The sequence below is a fragment of the Octodon degus genome, unplaced genomic scaffold (assembly GCF_000260255.1).
Source record: "Octodon degus isolate 3935 unplaced genomic scaffold, OctDeg1.0 scaffold00293, whole genome shotgun sequence".
NCBI classification, from domain to species: Eukaryota; Metazoa; Chordata; class Mammalia; order Rodentia; family Octodontidae; genus Octodon; species Octodon degus.
Window position 1 is genome coordinate 1,368,946 of NW_004524869.1, and position 13,843 is coordinate 1,382,788.

General features: G+C 39.3%; 1 protein-coding gene across 7 annotated transcripts in view; it reads left to right on the forward strand.

Annotated features, from left to right (window-relative positions):
• The window catches only part of Rai14 (retinoic acid induced 14), a 156,855-nt gene extending 145,741 nt beyond the window's left edge, over positions 1-11,114 (forward strand). For 4 of the 7 annotated variants that reach the window (XM_023707461.1, XM_023707459.1, XM_004647195.2 and 1 more), the window contains 6 exons: positions 514-568; positions 1,583-1,701; positions 2,834-4,363; positions 5,393-5,542; positions 8,651-8,716; positions 9,245-9,341. In XM_023707461.1, the coding sequence (XP_023563229.1) occupies positions 514-568; positions 1,583-1,701; positions 2,834-4,363; positions 5,393-5,542; positions 8,651-8,716; positions 9,245-9,322 (1,998 nt within the window). In that variant the 3' untranslated portion in view covers positions 9,323-9,341. Of the gene's footprint in view, positions 1-513; positions 569-1,582; positions 1,702-2,833; positions 4,364-5,392; positions 5,543-8,650; positions 8,717-9,244 lie in introns of all 7 variants that reach the window. The other 3 variants (XM_023707463.1, XM_023707462.1, XM_023707464.1) reach the window with 1 other exon arrangement.
• The last annotated feature ends 2,729 nt before the right edge of the window (positions 11,115-13,843 follow it).

Consider the following 13,843-nt stretch of genomic DNA (forward strand, 5'->3'; position numbering starts at 1 on the left):
TTGCTCATCTTTTACATATAACTGTATGGCTTGACAATGTCATGTTTCCTAGCTCTTCTCCTTTCCCTCTCGTGATTACTTAGTCCTTGAGATCCTGCTTTCTTTTTACTTGTATTATATCTTTCTATTTGTATTTCTTCTTTTGAGTTTTTATACTAGGGAAACTATACGATATTTACACATGTGTCTGGTTTATTTCACTTATGAGTATATGTTCAAGTGGCATCCACTTCAATATAAAGGCCTTGAGTTTATCATTCTTAATAGTTGAATAATACTCCATTGTGTAAAAATACCACATCTTTTTCAACTATTCCTCAAGTGATGGGCATCTTGGTTGTTTCCAAGATTTGTCTATCATAAATTGTGCTGCTATCAACATAGGCACACATATATTACTATGATATGATGTTTTCAGATCCTCTGGGAAAATTCCCAGTAGACCAATAGCTGGTTTAAATGGGATTTCCAGTCCAACTTTTCTAAGGAGTCTCCGTTTTTGTGTTTCTGCAGGCTGACATTAGTTCTATACGAGAAAACAAAGACAGACTAAGTGACAGTACTACAGGTAAGATAAAGACCGTCTGTTTCTTGTTCCTTTGACCAACCCTTCTTTTATTTCACGTCCATTAAAGGAGCCAAGGCCACACTGGGCTACTCTGTACAGGCATGAGAATGAGCCTGCTATCACAGAGCAGCCAGCTAGCCACAGGACTTCAGGGGACCTTAAACTGTATTTTAAAGAATCTCTTGAGTTTTTATATAAAAATGTAAATTAAAAAAAAAAACCCTGCCATTTTCTTCAATTACAGACAATAAGCTCCAGTGTATTAGAAGACCTGTGACCTGGCCATGGAGAGCATTCACAGTGTCCTATCACTTTACTGTTACTGCAGATATGTTGACTAGCCGATAGGAATACTGGCAGTATTACACCTGCCTCGGCATCTTATTTGGTGTGTTCCAGCCCAAGCATTTGGATAACCAGAGCCTATTAATTTTACCTTACACATTGAAAAACAGCGTTCTGAGATGTCTCAAACGATCGATTATCTCTTAGGAAGTTTAGTCTGATGTTGCTTGATAGGTTATAGTTTCTTTGGGCAAAGGGGCAGAGATTTGTTGAGAAGCTGTTTGCGGAATTTGCAAGGGAAGGTGATTACGGCTGAACTACATTAGTGGTGGTAGGCATAAAAAAAAAAACAGGATTCCAAAGATATTCTTAAAAAGAATAGTTAGACCTTGGACTTAGGAGATATAGTGAAGAAGGAAAAATCACCCAATATATAAGATTTCTCAAGTGACTGGAACGTGTATTGCAAGACCTACCAGTTCTCAGAATGTTCTGATGTACTTGTACTTCTCCTTGTGCCAAATACCACAGTGAGGCCACACAAGGAACTGAAAATCGCTGTTCATTGTGTGTGTGTGTGTGTGTGTGTGTGTGTGTGTGTGTGTAGGGGGTTCATAGTCTAGACTAGGGAGAGACAACTGGATTCAGCCAGAAGGTAGGTTTGTTAGAGGATAACAAAATAGTCATTTAAAAAAAAATTATCTTAAATTGTCTTTTTGCTTTTCCAAGGTGGTGATAGCCTATTGGATATAAGTTCTGAAGCTGACCAACAAGATCTTCTTGTCCTACTGCAAGCACGAGTTGCTTCTCTTACCTTACACAACAAAGAGCTACAAGATAAACTACAGGTAGGTAAACAGATTGCTCCCAGGGATTATTCTGTGGAGTCAAGTTACTGGTATTTTTCAGGGTAGTCAGGTGTGCTTTGTTTTAAATACAGACATTTTTTCCTTTTTTAAAGAGTAGTTGTCTTCAAGCATTTTATGTTTTCACATTATGTTGTTCCTTGAGAGCCAGTAGAACTTTTTTTTAAATGTTCATTGATTTTATTTCTAGAAATTGGCAAATTACATATAATTATATATATTATGGCATATGTGGCAAACATATTAAAATTTAAATATAGGTTTTATAAATAAAATTTACATAAATAAAACATTTACTTAAATATATGCATGTACATACATAATTTTTATGTCCAGATTTTTATATTTAAATTTTCATATACATTAAATTTTTTTAGATGAGGGCTTCCTGTGTTGTCCAGCCTCATCTTGAACTCATGATCCTCTTTTAGCTTCCTGAATAGCTGGAATTACAGGTGTGTGCCATTACATCTAGCTATGCTAAAATTTTTATACTAAAAAATACAAATATTTATATATAGGTATTATATTAGCCATTCCTTTAGGGCTGGGGAAATGGCTCAGTAGAATAAGCACTTACCTGGCAAGTGCAAGGGCCTGAGTTCAATCCCCAGTTCCACAAAAAAAAAAAAAAAAAAAAAAAGTAAAGCTGATGATCTAACAGTTTTACAGAGTTGATAAGACATAACTAGGGTGTGCCCATCCCCAAAAACTAGATATGAGAAACAGGAAAAATCCGAATCAGACAGTTTTCAAACAATTCCAATGACACAAGTAATATGTCCTCATAGAACACACAATGCTCTTTGTGTCCTCCATCCAACTCTCACATCCCAGACTGTAGTTTTTTAATCCTGAAAGAATAAATCCATGAGCTGGGAATGGCAGCGCATGCCTAGAATTCCAGCACTTGTGAGGCAGAGCCAGGAGTGGGATCTCCCCAAGTTTAAGACCAGTCTGGACTACATCATGAGACCCAACGAAAAGAGTATCTGTATGAAATGATCATGCTGCTCTTCTGTAGCTAAGTTTCGACGTGTTCCTTTCCCTCCAGGTGGTTGCTCACGTAAGCATGCCTTGAGTGCCATGTAATTCCTACTTTCTCTCCTCCCAGGCCAAATCACCCAAGGAGACAGAAGGTGATCTAGGCATTGGCTCGTTCCGTTCTGTTCATTCTGATTTGGCTCCTTCCCTGGGCAAGCCTAGTGATGCTGATTCTCCAGATCCCCAATCATCTCCACCTGGTGCAACGCTTTCTTCGGGGAAATCCACTGCAGACAGCAGAATTCAGCAACTACAGGAGAGTTTGCAAGACTTGCAGAAGAGATTGGAGAGCTCTGAGACAGAGAGAAAACAGCTACAGACCGAGCTCCAAACCCGAAGGACAGAACTAGTGTGCTTGAATAGCACAGAGATTTCAGAGAACAGCTCTGACCTCAGTCAGAAACTTAAAGAAACTCAGAGCAAGTATGAGGAGGCCATGAAAGAAGTCCTCAGTGTGCAGAACCAGATGAAACTGGGTCTCCTGGCACAGGAGGGTGTGGATAGCTATTCGTGTCTCCATGAGCTGAGGGTCACTGATGAGAAAATAGATGAATTAAAGCGAGATCTGCAGAATGCATTAGAAGAAAGTGAAAGAAATAAAGAGAAAGTGAGGGAGCTGGAAGAAAAACTTGTGGAGCGAGAGAAAGGCGCAGTGATTAAACCACCTGCGGAAGAGTTTGAGGAAATGAAAAGTTCATATTGCTCTGTTATTGAAAACATGAATAAGGAGAAAGTGTTTTTGTTTGAGAAATACCAAGAGGCCCAAGAAGAAATAATGAAATTGAAAGATACACTAAAAAATCAGACAACACAAGAAGTTAGTGATGAAACTGGGGACATGAAAGAGGCCATGAACAGGATGATAGATGAACTTAACAAACAGGTGAATGAGCTGTCGCAGCTGTACAAAGAGGCCCAGGCTGAGCTCGATGATTATAGGAAGAGGAAATCTTTAGAAGATGTGACAGCTGAATATATTCACAAAGCAGAGCATGAGAAACTTATGCAAGTGTCAAATGTATCCAGGGCTAAAGCAGAAGAGGCACTGTCCGAAATGAAGTCTCAGTATTCAAAAGTGTTGAATGAGTTGACCCAGCTCAAGCAATTGGTAGATACACAGAAAGAGAATTTTGTGTCTATCACGGAACATTTGCAAGTGATAACCACTCTGCGGACAACTTCGAAAGAGATGGAAGAGACAATAGGCAGCCTTAGGGAGCGTCTTGCAAGCAAGGAAGTGGAATTGGCAAAACTGGAGAAGCAGCTCTTAGAGGAGAAAGCTGCTGTGACCGATGCCATGGTACCCAGGTCTTCCTATGAGAAGCTCCAGTCATCTTTAGAGAGTGAAGTGAGTGTACTCACATTGAAGCTAAAGGATTCAGTGAAAGAGAAAGAAAAAGTCTATTCAGAGTGTGCCCACGTTCGAAATGAAGTCTCACAGGTGAAAAGGGAAAAGGAAAACATTCAGACTCTCTTGAAATCCAAAGAGGAAGAAGTAAATGAACTTCTGCAAAAATTCCAGCAAGCTCAGGAAGAAATTGCAGAAATGAAAAGATATTCTGAGAGCTCTTCAAAAATGGAGGAGGATAAAGATAAAAAGGTTGGTAGTACTGTTTTTGTTGGGCTTCTAGCTCACAGTTCCAGGTGCTTCGACCTCTACTATGTTAAACATAAATAAGACCTTTTTTTGGTACTAAATTGTTGTGAATGTTTAGAGGCTCTGTACATGACTATATCTGTCCTCATCAAGACTAACATGTTGGATACTGCTTTCAATAAACCACCCATCTTCATCTACTTCTTATGCTAAAGTGTTTTCATGTATGTGGTGTATATTTACCTTTAAAAATCATTTTCTAGAGGTTCTACCAGTGTTGTGTAGAAGTATCTGAAAAGTGTGAACTGGCTTGAATTTCAGTTGTGCTCTTCAGGTGTGCTGGAAGCTGCTGCTGCTTCAGCAGGTCACATAGCTGCCTGAATGGATTCCTCTGCATGTAGAAATCAAATACTCTCAGATTTAATCTTGTTTTCCAAAGCACCATGGTCTTCTCACTCTCGGAGTCAGGAGATCTGGTACAGAGAAAGAAGGGAAGCGAAGTGTTAAGTTCAGTATAATTCTTCACCTCAGTCTGTTGTGTACCCTAGTCCTCTGTAATACAGGTTATGAATGGTATTAAATTACAATTTATTTTGTGATAGTTCAGATTATTTCAAAAAGGCTTCAAAAGCCTATGGGGGATTTAAAAAAAGCTTATGGGGTGGAGATAGAGAATTTTGATGAGTTGGGAGCTGCTGACTGCCGTGTCAGTAATACTGGATTAGAAATAGTTCTCTCCAAATATAAAATGTCTCTAATTCTACATCTTTTTTGCCACTCCCCTTTTAAAGAGGGTCAGTGTCGCTCATGCACCAACACAGAATATGTAATTCACGGGCCATTATCTGAATGGAATAGATGTAGGGAACTTTGTTGGTTTGCCTCCTCTTTCATTTTATGGGCTTTCTTGAAAAATAGAAAATAAAAGGAATTCATGTTCCAGAGAACTACGTTGGAGGCACAGAGATATCTGAACATTTGCTTCTCTAAGGACATTGCTGCCTATTTGATGCGGTTTTCCTTTCTCACTAGATCAATGAGATGTCAAAGGAAGTCACGAAGTTGAAGGAGGCCCTGAACAGCCTCTCTCAGCTCTCCTACTCAACAAGCTCATCCAAAAGACAGAGTCAGCAGCTGGAAGTGCTTCAGCAGCAGGTCAAACAGCTCCAGAACCAGCTGGCTGTGAGTGGGCTCATCCCGCTGCCCGGTGTGGGGTGGAGGACCAAACAAATTACATACCTCCTCAGCTGTTTAGACAAGCCTCCATGGATAGAAAGGCTTTCTGTCTAAAGGAATGTTGCACTTAATTGAGCGATGACACTGATGGATTTTCTAGGCATCATCTGCATTGAGATGGGTTAGATGTGTCACTAGGAGAGAGGACTTTGTAGGACGGTGGGAGGACAGGCTTTGTTCACTCTTCTAACTTTTCACCCTTCTCATTTTCCTACAGCAGTCATTCCCTATCAATCCCTATCTCTAACAGTGGTGAGAGCTTTTTCTTATTATGGATTAGGAGCTTATATATACCTAATTGAAGCTGCTTCTTGGCCCCTTTATTTCACCAAGGAAAACCCTTTTATATCTGTATTAGTTTGCTCTGGCAGTTGTAACAAACTTGGTTTGAAACCTGATCAACTTATTATATTAGGGTTCTAGAGATTATAAATCTTAAATCAGCCAGTGAGATAGCTCAGTAGAATAAGCACTTGCCTGGCAAGTGCAAGGTCCTGAGTTTAATCCCCAGTTCCACAAATAAAATAAAATTCTCAAATAAATCCTAAATAGTTGCACTGGACTGAAGTCAAGTGATGGCAGGGCTGGCTCCTTCCCAAGGCTCTAGGGGAGAATCCATCTTGCCTTTCCATCCAGAGGCCCCCTGCTTTCCTCCGCGTTCGGCCCCCTGTCCATCTTCTGAGCACATCTCTGTAGCTTCTGCTTCTATTTTTCTGTCTCCTCATTGTGCCTTTGAATTTCTTGCCTCACTTTTTTAAGGACCTATGTGATTATAATTAAAGCCATATTCAGATGATCTATTCCAATCTATCTCTAAATCCTTAATAACTTGTAAAAGAGCACTTTGCCATATAAGGAGATAGTCACAGGTTCTAGGGATTAGAATGCGAACATCTTTAGCGGGTTATTAAAACAGCCCACCACGATACCTAGTGAAGTTTTAGTTGGCAAGGGTCTGCTACATTTTCTGCATGAGTTCAGGGTTAGTCTGTCCTTGACTATCTGCAGCTTACATTAACAGTGTGGATTTCATGGTTTCTTTAAACTTAACACTAGTGAATTCAGTTCTCTGCAGTCATCTCACTAGCCACAAAGTATACTACTAGTTTGTTGGTATTATTAGCTTTAGCAGTGGTGGAAAATTTTGGAGATGATCTTCATGGGAGTTTTTAGGTCATTCTCTTAGAATAGTTATCTCAGATTTGTAGATCAAGTGCTAATCATTTACAGTAGTAATCACTGAATGTGTAGTTTTGAGCGGCTATACATTAGTATTTCACATGAAGCCACTGATGTAAGACGAATATTCATTGATATGAAAATGAGTAAGATAGTCTTGCTCTCAGAGAATTTATACTCATAAAGTTACTATCGTATGTATCCACTAATAAAAGGACCCCCAACATGTTGTAGGATACAGGGGAAGTATGTATACCCAACCCAGGTGAGTGACAAGAAGCATTCTACAGGAAGAGATGCTTGCCCTGAGTCTTTTTTTTTTTTTTTTTTTTTTAACTCAGGCCCTGTGCTTGCCAGGCAAGCACTTATTCTGAGCTATCTCCCCAGCCCCTATCCCCTGAGTCTTGAGAGGATGAGTTATTCATCGTTATTCAGCAAGGACTGAGGTGTACTTAGATGGCCATTTGTAACCTTAGCAACAACAATTCAAGTGGAGTGGTGAGACAGAATCTGGACTGTAGTAGGCTGATTACTAGAGAAGTGAATAAGTGGGTAAGGTTCTGTTGGGTTGAAGAATCATAGCTAAAGTAGCCTGCAGTAGGTTAGCTGGGAAGACAGGAGATTGTGATTAAAAGCTAGGATGCTTTCATTTGTGATTTCAGAGGTAATGATGCAGTCTGAGAGAGTGGAGCATGTCACTGCAGCTCAGGTTGAGGAGCTGAGCGATTTGGGTGTTAGGTGGACCATTCACACAGATATTAAAACAACCAAACAATAACAGAAGTAGGATTGTAAAAGAACACAGTAACCAGGAGATAGTTACAAATAATCGTGTGGTGGATAGCAGAAAGGTGGGAAGGAAACAACTCAAAAAAAAAAGTATATACCACATGAACCTTCTTTTGATACCAATATCACAGAACTGAGATTTCAAAAGTCTAATAGGAAGAATCTCTTGCCTTCTGATATTGATAGAAGGTAAGAGTATTGGTAGGCGCTTATAGACTGCTAAAATAATCCATTTGTGATTGTCCTGACTTTCATGATGTAGGACAAAAGAGTGTTAGAATGAGAAGAGTTCAGAGCTGAGTTAGGATTCTGGAAACAGCTGACGAGAGTAATCAGAGCAATAAGCCAACAAGGAGAAATAAAGTCATCAACAGCTATACCGAAGAACCCCTTGAGATTTGGGGCTAAGACCTTTTTACTTTAGTGTACTAGCAGCTAGCAGTTGAGCTCTCAGGGATTTGTGCTGCTAGTATATAACACCAGCTACCCAGTGAGAGATCAATAACTCCTTTAAAAAGCATAGATTAATAAATATCTGGCCACTGTAGGAAAGTGGGGAAATACAGAAAACTCTTTTAAAAAATCCCTATAAATAAAAATTGCTCATAATTCAACAATTCTGAGAAAATCATATTTTGCATTTGATTTTATTTCTTGGCAATATTTGTGTCTCTGTATTTGCATAATTTGTGAATTACACTTTTAAAAGGAACTTATGGTTATAGTAATTTTTACATAAATTTTCTGTTGGAGTTGACAATATGAAATAGGTAGAATATTTTCCTAAGAATACTGACATATTCAGAAATACACAAGCTCATGAACCCAACAACATTATTTACTTATTTATTTTTAATTTTTTTGCGGTACCAGGGATTGAACTCAGGACTTTGCGCTTGCCAGGCAAGTGCTTATTGTACTGAGCCATCTCCCTGGCCCGAACTCAACAACTTTAGAAGCTTCCTATGCTAGCCTATAGTGGGAATCAGTTGTATAGCTTCTGATTTCAGTATTATTGTTTGTGTGTGTGTTTATTCCTTAAAGATCACCAAATATTGTCAGTAATGTCAGATCGTCTCTTTCTAGGAATGCAAGAAACAGCACCAGGAAGTCGTATCAGTTTACAGAATGCATCTTCTGTATGCTGTACAGGTATGGCTATAACACCCAGTGAACTATCTAGACACTCTAAAGAAATAGAGCAACAGGTTCACCCAAACTCCCACCAGTATACTAGAAGAATCCTGTTCACTGGCAAAAAGTCCATTTATGTCAAAACATTCATGCTCTATTGACTAAAAGCAGCTTCGGCATTTATAGAGGAAGTGGTTTCTTCCTCTATTGAGAATAGCCTCGCTTCACTTCCCAGGCATCCTATATTCTTTGAGCCCCCAGCACTATCTTCCCTATGTGATTGCTGATGCTGTGGCTAGCTGGATTCGTATTTACAGCTAGGACCCCAGATTTCTTTTGCTAAAGTCTTTAGTAGATTCAGCTTCCTCATCCTCCAGATGGATAAAAGCAGAGCCCTCTCTTTTACTCAGTTCCTCATGGAAGTTGTGAGAATCGAATCCATGTATGTGACATTTCTCTTAAAGCCAGTCATCTCATTGCCCCGGGGAGAAAAAGGAGATGATCTAATTAATGTTCTAATAAATGTCTTTTGTGTGAATTTCCTAGGGCCAGATGGATGAAGATGTCCAGAAAGTACTGAAACAAATCCTTACCATGTGTAAAAACCAGTCCCAGAAAAAGTAAAGTGGATCCGTGGCAAGACTCTGCCCCTCATTCATCTTTGTGTTAGATCCGGAGTTAGTGGTGACCACTGCCGTTATTTTCACTTGTGGTATGCACTGTGACCAGCATAGCCTCTTCCCTCTCCAGTGTTTCTGGGGACTAGCCCCAGAAGGCTGTCCTCCACAGAACTGCTTAGACTTCAGACCTGCAGAGGGGACAGTCCTAGGCATCCTTGCAGATCCCATGGCTGGGATTAGCCACACTAGGAGTCTGCTCCCGGTGGTGACAGGTGGCCACTCTGCTTGGTACCTGGACAGCTGCCGGCTTTATCACCGAGTGGTCTGCAGAGGCTTACATGCAGTGAATGCTGCTTCCATTCTGCCTTTACCTGTGCCAGTCAGCATAGGAGAGCTTTTTTTTTTTTTGCCTTTGGCTTCAAGTCCCAAAACATGATTGATTTCATTTCTAACCAAATTAGTAAGGCACTAGCTATGGAGTGCATGCTTAAGACCATTCATCACAACAGCCTGTAAACTTAAAAGCTCTAATTAATAGTTTCTCCCCAGCGGCCTTATGTATCTCATCACCCTGTTTATGAATTTCAGTTTGATGAGCACTATTAACTAAAATATGAAGTTTAAAAACAAAAGCAAACTGTCCATAAAAGTTTTTAGGTAACTCATTACCATATTACAAATTTTCTATGCAAACTTGGCTTCTGCTATTATCTGTGAATCTCAGGAAATCCAAATATTTGTTTCAACAAGGGATAGTAAACTGTATGTTTACAGCCAAAAGAAATGCCTCCGAGTTCGTAACCTCAATTTTTAAAAAGTGTTTTCTCTATAATATTTTTATTGGCTCTCAAAGACATTTTCATATCTAAACCCTCAATAAGTGAAATTGCATTAGATTATATTAACAAAATATTTTTAGGTAATCATGTGTAAGACTTTTTGAAAATAGAACTTTCTCCTCAAAGTTTTCAGCTATAGAAAAGGTAGTTGTGTATTCAAATCTTAATATAAGCTGCCCCTTAGACCCCTAGGACTTTTCTGCCAGTGTTCAGAACTATAGTGCATTTCTGAATACAGTAAATCCTCTTCTTGCCTGTTGAATATTTTCAAATGTCCCAACTCCAAAAGCCCCTATAAATTATCTCTGGAAGAACTGCAAATACCAAGCAGCTTTTTAACTCTGAAACTAAAAATCTTGATATGGTAACATGGTGCATAGCAAAATACGGGAAAATCTTGTTCCCTTTACTTTCAGGTTGAAAATGTTTCTCTAGCTTGCAGCTCCTCTTACGGTATTGATCTTGAGGGAGATAAACAGACTATAGTACTTGTAGCATAAAACTTAAAAGTAGAGCCTGTTCTCACAGGGCCCAGGGATGCCTGGGCTCAGAGGGTACTTGGCTCACCTGGATGATAAATTAATCTGTATTGGACAAGGACCAATGACAGCAAAACAAAAATGGCTTTAAGCTTGATGTTGTTTCTTAAGTTGTTAAATTAGAGCTAAGCAATGTCAAAAAGACTCCAAAGAAATGTGAAAGGACTTTTTGTCACAGCACTTAAGAAAAAAACAACCATCTTCATTGCCCCCCCCCCGAAATGCTGCAGAGTATAAAACTTGAGACATTTTGTAGGACGCCTGACAAAGTGTAGCCTTTTATCTTATTTCAGGATGCATATTTATTACAAGTATTCTGGTTAAATATTGAAAAGGTATATGCTGTAGTTTAGCATTTTGTCTCTGTAATTTACAGAAATTCCTGCAGAAAATAAACATTTTTCATTTTGCATCTCTGTTGTGGATTTTTGGTATTGCAGAAATGTATCTGTGGTTTCTAAAGATCAGTTTAAGGGCATTTCATGTGATGGTTTTTGTGTCATGCATGATGCTCACATTGTGGGCGCGCTCTGCATTGCATCCCACCAAGTCTCCCACTGTCCCTCCCACTTCCTGGAGTCACCTTGGGGTCCCCCCCAAGTATCAGACCCTTTTGGGTAATTATAACACTGTCACTTAATTGTAGTCTTTTCATCTCTTTGGAAACCTCCACTGGATTCTTCCCCTTCTAGTTTTCTTCATTCTTTTTAAAAAAAGTAGGGCTGGGGAGATAGCTCAGTGGCATAAGTGCCTGCTTGGCAAATGTAAAGTCCTGAGTTCAATCCCCAGTACCAAAAAACAAAACTAAACAAAAATCTGTTTTAAAAAAAATAAATAAATAAATAAAACATGGTTTAAATTCATCCCTGAAAAGTCTGATAGGATGAAGGTTAAAAATCATAAATAAAATACCAAATGTTAGTGAAATAAGTGTAATTGTTTAAGTAATTAGCATTATCAGAAAACGCAGTAACGAGTGCCATCACCTCTAGTTCAGCTCCTCTTGCTGTTTTATACTATACACTGAAACTTGATTTCAAACACGTGTCATGCTCAGTGCTTACTTAATTGAACTTTCAGTGCTTCCTCTTCCCCCACCAAAGTACGAATCAATAAAAATAATCAAAAGGTATGTAAGGTTATTTCTACTTTCAATGATTAATCATATGTATCTCAGGAGAAGAATTTATTTCGACAAGGGCAAACCTAGTGACTCAGATAATTTCATGAGGATACTCTGTTGGGTAAAAAACCTAAATAAACCCAAACCCATCTTTTTAGATAGAAAGAAATACCCCATAAATAAACCAAAGAGAAACTTAGTGATCCAATTGCAGGCTAGAACTATAGGACAAATGAAATATATAAAAAATGATTCTCTTTCTTACTTTTTACCCTTAGCTAACCTTTAAGCTATTCACTTTCGTGTGTAATTCTGAGACATTCTATGGAGACATGTTGTTCCCTTCAAACATCTCAAAGACTGTTCTGTCAGCTTCCATATCTCATTCTTCTTAATTGCTGGGTAATATTTCGTAGTGCTGTACTTTATTTTGGTTCCTCATAAGTGGGCCTGTAATTTGCTTCTAGTATTTTACAACCACAAAAATGATGCAGGGACTCCTATGTGTAAAGGTCTCCACATAGGTCATAGTTTCCCAATTGTCCATTTTTACATAAGCTTCTACGATAATAAAGAGTTAAAAGAGTAGTACATCATTACAGTGAGTGGAAAAGAATGGATTTTTCTTCTGTACTGATTGAACAATATATTAATTTGTTCTGCTCCTTATATAAACTTGTTAAGACAGGCTCTAAATTTAATAATTAAACCCACCCACTTAAGGGAAACACATATTATTTGTGAGGGAAAGACGCCCAGAACATGTTGAAGCTCAGCCTTCGTATGTGATGTAACTGAAATGCTGGGTGCTGACAGAAGCACAAACAGGCTCCAGCAGAGAGAAAGGTGATGCTTTCTGAGCAAAATTAAGAGGCAGATGGTAAGGCACAGGCAGCTGGAAAATGCAGCCGATCAAAGTAACAGGACATACGCCGAGTAGCAGTGCCTGTCCGCTAGCTCAGGGAAGAAACTGTCCAGTGGCATGGGTGTGGTGGTCTGGAAAAAGCCAAAAAACTCAACTGTGCAGCTGCATAAACGGGTGACAGAAGCTGGCTGGGGGACAATTTTGGTTCCAACACATGGAAAGGCTTCCCTAAGAATTCAGCCCCAGAAGATGGTAAGTAAGAGGGAAAACACGTTCCTAAACATTTAAGTCAGGCCCTAAAAGGACACATCCAGGACTCAGTAGACATACCAGATTATAAAATGGTGACTGCACAGAAGTGAGAAAAGGAGGATACTGCTAAATAATGTTAACTTCTACTAGAAGAGATGTAATAAGGGCTTCCATAGTGCTACCTCCAAAAGCATTTAAAGGTATGCATTTAATTGAGGTAAAAACACTCAGAACAGGGGGCTGGTGAGATAGCTCAGCTGACTAAGGCACCTGCCTAGGCAAGTGCAGGTATGAGGTTTGATCTCCAGCACCACATACTGCACCAGCCCTGCCCCCAGGGCGGGCTGAGCTGGCTAGAGACCAGGTGTGGTGGCATTCGCCTGTAATCCCAGCACTGGGGAGGTTGAAAACGGGAGGATCACTGTGAGTCCAAGCTGCATATTGAGACCCTGTAACAACCAAATACATTTAAAAAAAAAAAAAAACTCAGAACAAAGTTCCTCTGCCCCCCAAGATATCCATCTTTGTAATCCCCTGAAGCTAAGAATATATTACATTTTGTGAATATTAAATATGTTAAACTATATAACCAAGGAGAATTAAAGTGGGATTTTTAAGATCAGCTGTAGACGGAATTAAGAATTAAAGAAGTTTGGCGACATGCTGGTAGCTTAGAAGATAAAGGAAGAGGGCTGGGGAGATAGCTCAGTGGAATAAGTGCTTGCCAGGCAAGCATAATGTCTTGAGTTCAATGCCTGGGACCACAAAAAAAAAAAAAAAAAAAAAGGAAGAAGTCCTAAATTAAGGAATGGAGGATGGCTGTAGGCACTGGAAAGGCAACCAGAAAATTTCCCCACAGCTTCTAGAAAGAACCACTCTGGCTGACTTCTTGTCTTTGACCAAATGA